The 12,446-nt window shown below is 36.8% G+C and overlaps 1 protein-coding gene across 5 annotated transcripts in view; it reads left to right on the top strand.

The window, feature by feature from the left end:
- The window catches only part of ANKRD26 (ankyrin repeat domain containing 26), a 125,382-nt gene that overhangs the window by 59,899 nt on the left and 53,037 nt on the right, over positions 1–12,446 (top strand). For all 5 annotated transcript variants that reach the window (XM_058297776.2, XM_004470751.4, XM_071215475.1 and 2 more), the window contains one exon: positions 922–1,085. In XM_058297776.2, coding sequence (XP_058153759.1) covers positions 922–1,085 — 164 coding nt within the window. The remainder of the gene's footprint in view (positions 1–921; positions 1,086–12,446) is intronic.

The raw sequence follows: 12,446 nt of genomic DNA, 5'->3' as shown, positions 1-12,446 counted from the left end.
CACATGTTTCAGTGAGCAGCTTCACTTTTTTGATATCCCCAGGTTCCAAATAAAAAAGAGAATTATAGGGGAGCAGATGTGGTTGAAGCAGTTGGATGCCTGCTTCCCACATGGGAACTCCTGGGTTCAGTTTCTGGTGCCTCCTGAAAACAAACAACAAAGAAACAAATGAAAAAACCAACTCAGGACAGATTCCCGGTGCTGCTGACAAGAATAGAAGGGGACACAGAAGACCATACAGTGAATGAACACAGAGAACAGACAACTGGGGGGGGGAGGTGCGGAAGGGGAGAGAAATAAGTAAAAATAAACCTTAAAAAAAAACAAAAAAACAACTCAGGAGAGCTGATGTGACTCCAGGGTTGAGCCCTGGCTTCCCACATGCGAGGTCCCAGGTTCAATCCTCAGCCCCAGTACTTAAAAAAAAAAAAATTATAAAAGGCAATAAGAGAAAGGAAAGCTTAGTGTAGAGAGGGGAATGTTCTCTTTCTCTTGCTGAAGCCTACAATATTATATTCTCTAGATCTTGCTGTTTAATGCAAAGGCCAGGGAATAAAGGCAGAAAAGGACACATTTTGTACTGTTGTCTTTTAATGTCTTTTAATTTTCCTGTTTCTGCTAGTCAGATGAGAGTAAAAATGTTAGTGACAGGTAGATCTAAATAAGAGCATAGAATTAAGAAAAGTCTTTTTGAAATTTTGGGGCAATTTTGCTTTTTTCACTTATACAGAAATGAAGAAGAGTTTACAAAAATTTCAATGACTTGTAATCATGAAATTAAAGTAAGCACCAAAATATTTTTATTGATTAAAATCATGACAATTAAACTTGAGTCAAATGATTAGATTAGTGAAGACAAAATAGTTCTTTTTATTGAATGAAGTAGTGACAATTATGCTAAGTATCATACTTTCATTAAAGGTTGAAGAAGAAAGGAAGAAGCACAAAAGAAATGAAATGGAAGTATCAGAAAACTTATATGCTGCTGCTGCTGCCGAGGAGAATGATGATGGATTAACTCAACAAAGAAAGAACAGAAAAATCGATAGTCAGCAATATCCTGTTAAGGGTAATGCTTCTAATTGGTAAGCCTATAAAAATATTTAACAGTATTATTGTTTTGCTATAAAACTAATTCCAATTTGGGCTAATATTCATGACTAACAAATTTTATACTTTTATGAGGTATATTCAACTTTGGTAATCAGAATAGTGCAAATTAACAAAGCAATGAGATACCATTTTTTATAATCTTATTGAGAAATATTTCATTAAAAAATAATAACCAGGGTTGGAAAATGAGAGGAGAAAAGACATTCTCATACCCTATTGGTCGATAAAATTGGTAAGTCCTTTTTGAAGGAAAATTTAATAGTATGTGTCAGAAATTTAAGCATGTCATCCTTTTAACCCAACAACTTCTGGGACTAGATCCTACAGAAAAACATGTACTTGTGCAAACCCACAAACAAACACACATTAAGTATATTATATATGTGTACTATATGGTATATATTGTTAAGGATATATTATATTTATGCACATTGAGGATATTTATTCAAATATATGTATACACTTATATATGTGAAAGATAATTATGTCATTGTCATATCAAAAAGCTGGTGATAGTCTATCCATCAATAAGGAAATAAATTGTCATATCCATAAAATAATGTATTATGTATTCATTTTTTAAAAATGAGGTAGCTCTGCAATGTATTGATTTTTTTCACAATTAAAATATATTTTAAGTATTTGGTTTTGTGACATGTCTTGAGCAAACATTTATTAAAATACTTGTAATACCTACTTAGGTGTAAAAGGAAGCACATGCCACACAGGTACTACCTTATTAACAACAAAATTGCCAGTTATTAGATTTTTGGTTTTTGTTTCTCATCCATTAGTGCTCAAAGGTTGGACCCTCAAATTAATCTGAATATTGCTGAGGGATTGCATTTGGCAACTTGTTCTATCCTCTATATAAACATTCATTATATTGGGTGAAACCATTTTAAAATGCATCAAGGGATCTTTGATCTGCTAAAGCAGGGGTTGACAAAAATTTTCTGTAAAGGGCTAGATAGTAAATATTTCAGTCTTTGAGGGCCACCTGTGGTCTCATTGTAGTGCAAAATCAGCTAGAGGCAATAAGGAAATGAATTGGTTTAGCTGTGTTCCAATAAAACTTTATTTATAAGAACAGGCAGTAGGCCAGATTTTGGCTATAGTTTGCTGACCCCTGTGCTACAGCAAGGTGTTACTAATGTAGTGAGTCTTCTTTGAAAAGACACCCTGCATCCCTGCCATTATCCCTCCTTTTAAAAGATAGTATATTTCAGTATGTACCACATCATGTTTTTCAATAATGACTTCCGGTTACATAATTTACAAAAAACTCAATTTACAAAATAAGATTGTTTTCTGCTTTTCCCCCTTTATTCCTGTTACAGAATTCAATATTCAAATATGACTAATTATTTTGTATATTTGATGGTATAGAATATCTTAGATAATTTTAATCAAGCGAGAAATATTGCCCTTGAAATTTTTAGTCTTACTATTGTCTTATAAATATAAGCAAAATGATAATCCGGTTATATTGTCATTATATATTGTATTAGCCAAAGGAGGTGCTGATGTAGAATACCAGAAATTGGTTGGTTTTTATAAAGGATATTTATTTGGGGTAGGAGCTTACAGATACCAGGCCATAAAGCATAAGTTATTTCCCTCACCAAAGTCTATTTTCATGTGTCGGATCAAGATGGCTGCTGATGTCTGGGAGGGTTCAGGCTTCCTGGGTTCCTCCCTTCCAGGGTCTTACTTCTCTCTGGGTTCAGGGTTCCTCTCTTCCTGGGGCTTCAGTATCAAACTCCAACATCCAAAACCTTCCAACTTTGTCTTTTGCCATGCCTTTTATCTGTAAGTCCCCGCCCACCAAGGTGCAGAGACTCAATGCCCTACTGGCACAAGAGGTTTACCTGATTAAGTAATCAAGTAAACCTCTGAATCCAATATAATCTCATATGCCCAGAGGAAAAGACCAGTTTACAAACATAAGCCAATATTTATTTTTGGAATTCATCAGTAATATCAAACTGCTACATATATCTAAGACATTTTCAAAGGTGCCTTTTAGCATTATAATTTTATGAAATTATTACTTAGTGCCCTGGTCTGGCATTATTTTTAACCATTTAGTGCTACATGCACTCAATTAAGAAAAAAAAAAACTTTAAAAAGTACTACATAAATATTATGTAAAGATTTAAAACTACAGCTATACGAAAAGAAGAATATTAGATCGTCAGCCATCAAGCTCCATAGCTAAGATGTCCCTGAAAGAGCTGTCTGTACTTGCTGACAATTTGCCTTCCTTTCACTTTTTTTTTTTTAATTAGAGAAGTTGTGGGTTTACAGAACAGTCCTATATAAAATGCAGGATTCCCATGTGCCATCCCATTATTAACGCCCTGCGTCGGTGTGGTACATCCCAGTTACAATTGATGAAATCAAACTTTTATGATTGCACTGTTAACTACAGTCCATGATTTAACTTAGGACTGTGTTGTGCAATTACATAGTTTCTTAAGAAAAATTTTTATTCTGTTACCATATATACAATCTGACATTTCCCTCCTTAACCACATTTAGACATAGATTTCATTGCTGTCAATTTTGATCACAATGCCATGCAACCATCACCTTCCATTACTGAAACATTTCCATCATTCCAAATAGGAACTCTGTATATTTTAAGCCTAAATCTCTATTCCCTATAATAATTCTATTCCCTGGTAACCTGTATTCTAGATTCTGACTCTGTGAGTTTGCTTGTACTAATTACTTCATGTCAGTGAGATCATACAATATTTGTCCTTTTGTATGTGGCTTGTTTCACTAAACATAGTGTCTTCAAGGTTCATCCATGTAGTTGCATGTATCAAAACTTCATTCTTTTTTTTACAGCTGAATAATATCCCGTTGTGTGCATATACCACATTTTGTTTATCCATTCATCGATTGATGAATACTTGGATTGCTGCCATCTTTTGGCAATTTGTGAATAATGCCACTATTACCATTGGTATATAAATACCTGTTTTGAGTCCCTACTTTAAATTCTTTTGGTTATAAGCTTAGTAGTAGGATTGCCTGATCATGTGGTAGTTTTAATACATAGCTTTCTGAGGAACTGCCACACTCATCCACAGTAGCGTCACCATTTTACATTGCCAACAGCAACGAATGGGTATTCCTGTTTCTCTGCATCCTTTCCAAAACTTATTTTCTATTTTATTAATAGCAGCTATTTTAATGGGTGTAAAATGGTATCTCACTATGGTTTTGATTTGCATTTCCCTGATGGCTAATGGTGTTAACCATCTTTTCAAGTGCTTTTGGCCATTTGTTGATCTTCTTTGGAGCCACGTCTATTAGTCTTTTGCCCAGTTTTTAAATTGGATGATTTGTGTTTTAATGTAATTTAAAGGATTTCTTTATATATTCTAGATATTAAAAACCTTTATTGAATATGTGGTTTCTGGGTATTTTCTCCCATTCTGTAGGTGGTCTTTATATTTTCATGATAAAGTCTTTTGAGGCCCAAACGTTTTTAATTTTGGTGAGGTTCCATTTATCTATTTTTTCTTTTGTTGCTTGTACTTTGGGTGAAAAGTCTAAGACACCATTGCCTAACACAGTGTACTGAAGATGCTTCCCTATACTTTCTTCTAGGAGTTTGATAGTTATGGCTCTTATATTAATGTCTTTGATCCATTTTGAGTTGATTTTTGTATAAGGTGTGAGGTAGGGGTCTTTCTTCATTCTTTTGTAAATGGAGATGCAGTTCTCCTAGCACCATTTATTGAAGAGACTATTCTTTCTCAATTGATTCTTCTTCGCCTCTTATCAAAAATCAGTTGGCTGTGAATATGAAGGTTGATTTCTGAGCCCTCAGTTACTATTCCATTGGTCTCTATGTCTGTCAAGTGCCAGTAACATGCTTCACCCCTGTCCCCCAAATTTATTATTTTTCAAAATTGTTTTGGCTGTTCTAGCTCCTTTGCCATTCCATATAAAGTTTATAGTCAGTTTGATTATCTCTTCAAAGATTTCTGTTGAGATTTTGATTGAATTATGTTAAATCTTTAGATCAATTTGGGAGACCTGACATCCTTACTATGTTGAGTCTTCCAATCAGTACCATGCTCTTTTTTGTTTTCGTTTTTGTTTTTAGGTACTGGGACCTGGGATTAAACCTGGGACTTTGCATGTGGAAGGCCAGTGCTCAGCCACTGAGCCACCATCAACTCCCTGAGTTGGCTCCCTCATTTGTTTGCTTGTTGTTTTTTGCTCATTGTTTTGCTAGTTGTTTTTACTTGTTGTTTGCTCATTGATGTTTTTTTAGGAGGCACTGGAAAACGAACCTTGGACCTCGCATGTGTGAGGTGGGTGCTCAACTGCTTGAGCCACATCTGCTCCCACAAAGCTTTTTTTTTAACTTTATTTTGTACATTTAACAATTGACAATATAAATGATTAAAAACTAGAAAGAAAACACAATTGAATAAAAACATCCATTACTTGATTAATAATTAATTATACTTTTTTTCGAGTCATACAATATGTTACACAATATATTTGGTTCATAGTAACATAGTCATACAGTATTTGTCCCTTTATGTCTGGCTTGCTTTGCTCAACATAATGTCCTCCAGGTTCATCCATGTTGTCATATTCTTAACGATTTCATTTCTTCTTACAGCTGCATAATATTCCATTGTGTGTATACACCACAATTTGTTTTTTCATTCATCAGTTGATGGATACCTGGGTTGTTTCCAACTTTTGGCAATTGTGCATAATACCGCTGTGAACATTGGTGTACAGATGTCTGTTTCTGTCACTTCTCTGAGTTCTGGGTATATACCCTGTAGTGGTACTGCAGGGTCACATGGCAAGTCTATATTAAGCTTCTTTAGGGATTGATAAACACAGTCCTCCAGAATGGTTGTACCATTCTACATTACCACCAACAGTGTCTCGCCACATCCTCTCTGAAACTTGTAGTTCTCTATATTTTTAATAGTGGCCATTCTGATAGGTATAAGATGATATCTCATTGTAGTTTTGATTTGCATTTTCCTAATCATTAGTGATGTTGAGCATTTTTTCATGTGTTTCTTTGCTATTTGTATTTCTTCTTTGGACAAATGTCTATTCAAACCTTATGCCCATTTTTAAATTGGGTTGTTTGTAACATCTCTTTGTATATCCTTGATATTAAATCCTTATCTGACATTTGATTTCCATACATTTTATCCCATTGAGTTGGCTGTCTTTTCACCCTTTTGACAAAGTCCTGAGAGGTACAAAAGTGTTTAATTTTGAGGAGGTCTCATTTATCTATTTTTTCTTTTGTTGTACATGCTTTGGGTGTAAGGTACTAGAAACCACCACTGACCACAAGGTCTTTAAGATGTTTCCCTATATTTTCTTCTAGTAGTTTTATAGTCCTGGCTTTTATATTTATGTCTTTGATCCATTTTGAGTTGATTCTTGTATAGGGAGTGAGATAGGGGTCCTCTTTCATTCTTTTGCTTATAGATATCCACTTGTCCCAGCACTATTTGTTGAAGAGACTGGTTTGTCCCATTAACATGGACTTGGTAGGTTTGTCAAAAACTGCTTGACTGTATAGGTGAGAGTTTATTTCTGGATTCTCAGTTCTATTCCACTGACAGTGTATCTATCTTTATGCCAGTACCATGCTGTTTTGACCACTGTAGCTTTGTAATATGTTTCAAGGTCAGGCAGTGAAATTCCTCCTACATTGTTCTTCTTTTTTAGAATGCCTTTGGCTATTTGGGAGCACTTTCCCATCCAAATGAATTTGGTAATTACCTTTTCTAATTCTGTAGAGTAGGCTGTTAGAATTTTGATCGGTATTGCATTGAATCTATAAATAAGTTTGGGTAAAATGGACATCTTCACAATACAATATTTAGTCTTCCAATCTATTAACACAGAATGTCTTCCCATTTATTTAGGTCTTCTTAAAATTTCTTTTAGCATTGTTTTGTAGTTTTCTGCTTATAGGTCATGTACTTCTTTGGTTAAATTAATTCCTAGATATTTGAGTCTTTTTGTTGCTATTGTAAATGGAATTTTCTCCTTATTTCCTCCACAGATTGTTCAACACTAGTATACAAAACATTACTGATTTTTGCGTGTTGATCTTGTATCCTGCCACTTTGCTGAACTAAATTTATTAGTTCAAGTAGCTTTGTCATAGATACTTCAGCATTTTCTAAATACAGAATCATGTCACTTGCAAACAGTGAGAGTTTCCTCTTTTCCTATTTGGGTGCCTTTAATTTTTTTTTTTTTCCCTCTTCTAATTGCCCTAGCTAAAACATCTAGTACAATATTGAATAACATTGTTGACAGTGGACATCCTTGTCTTAGAGGGAAATCTTTCAATCTTTCCCCATTGAATATGATGTTGGCTGTGGGTTTTTCATATATACCTTTTGTAAGATTGAGGAATTTCCCTTCTATTCCTTTCTTTTGAAATGTTTTCATCAAAAAAAAGGCTGAATTTTGTCGAATGCCTTTTCTGCATTCATTGAGATGATCATGTGTTTTTTTCCCTTCATTTTATTAATGTGGTGATTATGTTAATTAATTTTATTATGTTGAATCATCCTTGCATACCAGGAATAAATCCCACTTGGTCATGATGTTTAACTCTTTTGACATGCTGTTGAATTCTATTTGCAAGTATTTTGTTTAGAATTTTTGCATCTACGTTCATTAGAGAGATTTGGTTTCTATATTCTTTTCATGTAGTACTATCTTTATTTATGGTTTTGGTATTAAGGTGGTGTTGGCTTCATAAAAGGTGTTAGGTAATTTTCCCTCCTTTCATTTTTTTGGAAGAATTTAAACTGGATTGATGTTAGTTCTTCCTGAAATTTTGGTAGAATTCATCCATGAAGCCATCTGGTCCTGGATTTTTCTTTGTTGGAAGATTTTTGATGAATGATTCAATCTCTTTGCTTGTGAGTAATTTGTTGAGTTCCTGTATTTCTTGTAGAGTCAATGTAAGTTGTGCATTTCTAAGAATTCATCCATTTCATCTAGGTTATCCAATTTATTGGCATACAGTTTCTCATAATTCTCTTATAATCCTTTTTATTTCTGTGGGATCATTCTCCCTTTTCACTTTTTATTTAATTTATTTGTGTCTTCTCTTTTTTTTCTTTTTCTTTATGAGTCTAGCTAAGGATTGGCCAATTTTATTTTTATTTTTTATTTTTTTTAAAGATTTATTTCTCTCCCCTCTTCCCCTACCCCCCCGCCCCCCGTTGTTGTGTGTTCTTTTATGTCCACTTGTATTCTCAGCAGCACTGAGCATCTGTGTCTTTTTGTTGCATCATCCTGCTGCGTCAGCTCTCCGTGTGTGTGGCACCACTCCTGGGTGGGCTGCACTTTTCTTGCTCTTGGTGCCTCAGTGCAGGGCACACTTCTTGCACATGGGTCTCCCCTATGTGGGGGACACCCCTGTGTGGCACAGCACTCCTTGTGCGTGGCAGTGCTGCACATTGGCCAGCTCATCACATGGACCAGGGGGCCCTAGGTTTGAACCCTGGACCTCCCATGTGGTAGACAGATGCTCCATCAGTTGAGCCACGTCTGCTTCCCCAATTGTATTGATATTCTTTATTATTTCTTTCATTCTGCATGCTTTGGGGATCATTTACTGCTCTTTTTCTTGTTTCTCCAGTTCAGTTATATATATATATTTTTAAAGATTTATTTTATTCTCCTTTCCCCCTGTTGTCTGCTCTCTGTGTTCATTCACTATGTGTTCTTCTTTGTCCACTTGCAGTCTTGTCAGGTAGCACTGGGAATCTGTGTCTCTTTTTGTTGCGTCAGCTCTCTTTGTGTGCAGCACCACTCCTGGGTGGGCTGTGCTTTTTTCGCATGGGGCGGCGCTTCTTACAGGGTGCATTTCTTGTGCGTGGGGCACCCGTACGCGGGGGGCACCTCTGTGTGGTATGGCACTCCTTGCATGTGGCTGCACTGCACATGGGCCAGCTCACCACACAGGCCAGGGAGTCCTGGGTTTCGAACCCTGGACCTTCCATATGGTAGTCAGATGCTTTATCAGTTGAGCCACCTCCGCTTCCATCAGTTATATCTTTGATTTTAGCTCTTTCTTCATTTTTAACGTAGCTGTTTAGGGCTATAAGTTTTCCTCTCAACAGTTCTTTCGCTGTATCCCAAAAGTTTGAATAAGTCGTGTTCTTATTTTCATTCATCTTAATGTATTTAATAATATCATTGACAATTTCTTCTTTGATCCAGTGATTGTTTAGGATTTTGTTGTTCAGTCTCCCACGATTGCAAAATTTCCCCTTTCCTGTCCACTGTTAATTTCCATTTTCATTCAATTATGATTTGAGAAGGTACATTGCATAATTTCATTCTTTTTGTATTTGTTGGTACATGACTTGTGACCTAACTTGCAGTCTATCCTAGAGAACGATCCATGACCACTTGAGAAGAATGTGTAACCTGCTGATTTGGGATGCACCTTTCTGCATATTTCTGTTAATTCTAGCTTTTTTATCATATTGTTCAAGCTCTATATTTCCGTGATGATCATCTTTTTAGTTTTTCTAATGATGTAAGCAGTGTGTTGAAGTCTCCAACTATTATTAGTAGAGATATCTATTTCTCCCTTCATGTTTGCCAGAGTTTGCCTCATGTGTTTTGTGGCACCTGGCTTATATGCGTAAATATTTATGACTGTTATTTCTTCCTGGTGGATTGTCCTTTTTATTAATATATAATGATCTTCTGTATCTCTTATAACTTTTTTGCACTTAAAGTCTGTTTTGTCTGATATTTGTATAGCTACCCCTGCTCATTTTTGGTTATTATTTGCATGGAGTATCTTTTTCCAACCTTTCACTGTCAGCCTGTTTGTATCCCTGTGTCAAGGGAAATGTCTTGTGAGCAGCATATGATGGCTTGTGTTTTTTTATCCATTCTGACAGCTTATATCTTTTGATTGAGGAGTTCAATCCACTCATATTAAATGATATTACTATAAATGCATTCTTTACTTCTACCATTTTATTCTTTGTTTTTCATATGTCATATCTTATTTTTGTCTTTTTACTCTTTTGGTTATCCTTTCTGCTGGTCTTGTCTTCTACACTCTCGTCCAAACCTCTTTCTCCTATCTTTTTCTTTCGTGCTGCAAAGCTCCCTTTAATATTTCCTGCAAAGCTGGATTCTTTTTTGAAAATTCTGAGTTTCTTTTTTATGAGAATATTTTAAACTTACCTTCATATTTGAAGGACAGGTTTGTCAGATAAAGAATTCTTGGCTCACAGTTTTTTCTTTCAGTATCCTAATGATATCATACCACTGTCTTCTTGTCGCCATGGTTTATGACAAGAAATCTACAGTATGTCTTACTGGGCTTCCTTTGTTTGTAATGGTTTGCTTTACCCTTGCCACTCTCTGAATTTTCTCTTTATCTTTGATGTTTCACATTCTCAGTAGTATGTGTCTTGGGGCTGATTCTAGGAGCTCCTTACCATCTTGCTGGTTGTCCTGGTGTCTTTCTTTTTTAATGAATTTTTTAAAAAGACCTATTTAATTTATTTCTCCCCACCCTCTCATTGTTTGCATTTGCTGTGTCCGTTTGTTGTGTGCTGGTCTTCTCTTTCTGGGTGACACTGGGAACCGAACCTGGGACCTTCAGTTTGGAAGGATGTGCCTAATCACCTGAGCTACGTCCTCTCCATGTTTTGTTGTGTTTCTCATTGTGTTTCCTCGCTGTCTTTCTTTCTTTTTTTTTTTAAGATTTATTTTTAGTTATTTCTCTTCCCTTCCCCCCATTGTCTGCTCTCTGTGTCCATTTGCCGTGTGTTCTTCTGCATCCGCTGGCATTATCAAGCGGCACTGGGAATCTGCATCTCTTTTTTGTTGTGTCATCTTGCTGTGTCACATCTCCGTGTGTGTGGCGCCACTCCTGGGTGGGCTGCACTTCACATGCGGGGTGGCTCTCCCTGTGGGGCACACACCTTGCACATGGGGCACCCCCCTACATAGGGGCACCCTGCATGGCTCAAGCGCCTGAGCCACATCTGCTTCCTTTTCGTTTTTTTGTGTGGTACTAAGTCTGGGGATTGAATCTGGGACCTCGTATGTGGGAAGCCAATGCTCAGCCACTGAGCCACATCAGCTCCCCTGAGTTGGTTTTCTCATTTGTTGCTTGTTTTTTTGTTTTTAGGAGGCACAAGGAACGGAACCTGGGACCTCCCCTTTAGGAAGCAGATGCTCATCTGCTTGAGCCATGTCCACTCCACTTAATGTCTTCTTGATCTCCTTTATATCTTTAGTCATTTTGTCTTTCAACTCATTAATTTAATTTTGGAAATTTGTATGAATCTTATTGATTAGTTGTCTCAAATCCTGTGTCTCAATTGGGGTTTTAATATATTCCTCTGCTCGGACCGTTTCTTTCATTTTCTTGGTATGACTTGTAATTTTTTGCTGCTGTCTAGGCATCTGATTATGATGTGTGGTTACTTAGATGTTTAGTTTCTCTTCCTGTCATAGGGATTTAGTGGTGGATGGCTGTTTTATTGTTGTTCTTTGGTTCTTGGTTCAGCCTGTTCTTAGTCTTAGGATTGTCCCTGTTACTTGTTCAAACCTGGACCCTGAACCCAGTTATGGGTTGCAGACCTGCTTCCAAAGTCATTGTAGATAGAGGTTGTATAGGCCGGAAAAAGCCTCTCATATACTTTTAATTTCTCATATACACTTCTTTTGTCGGCCAGCAGATGATGCTCTTCAGCAGCTCTCTCAGTTCAGTGTCAGTTCAGAGTATGTCCACTGCAATACTGACTAAAGCAATGTGATAGCGCATCCTGCCTGGAGGTTGAGAGTCTTGCAGTTCAAACTTTCTAAGAGGTTGTTCTCTAATGTTTGCTGACAGCCCCCTCTTATTTCCCTGTTACTTCCCTCTGCATCCTCAACAATCAGTCCTGGTCATTAAGGAAGGTGATTGAGAGGGTTGGATCCTTTAGCCCTGAGCCTGCTCCCAAGGCAAACAATAGTGAGGTCCTACCTAGTCTATACGGGCTTGTGGGACACAGCAGACCAAATTTGTTGGCCAAAAACTGAATCATCCTTAGGCTGCTTCCCTCTCTCTCCCATGCCTGGAGAGTCAGATCTCGCAGTCCCCTTTGCCTGCAGCTGCAGGCTGGAGGCCTGAGAATTTAAAATTTTCTATAGAGTGGGGTAGGGTGCTGGCAGCTGTACCTGCACCTTTAACTCACAGTTTTGGGGGTCGAGATTCTTTTCCTTTGCCCCCTCTCTTGTGAGCAGTATCCTAAACCCTAGAACACTTTTTC

Source organism: Dasypus novemcinctus, chromosome 5, assembly GCF_030445035.2.
Source record: "Dasypus novemcinctus isolate mDasNov1 chromosome 5, mDasNov1.1.hap2, whole genome shotgun sequence".
NCBI lineage: Eukaryota > Metazoa > Chordata > Mammalia > Cingulata > Dasypodidae > Dasypus > Dasypus novemcinctus.
Note: the sequence above shows the minus strand (reverse complement) of the source record. Positions and strands in the feature narration are given on the sequence as shown.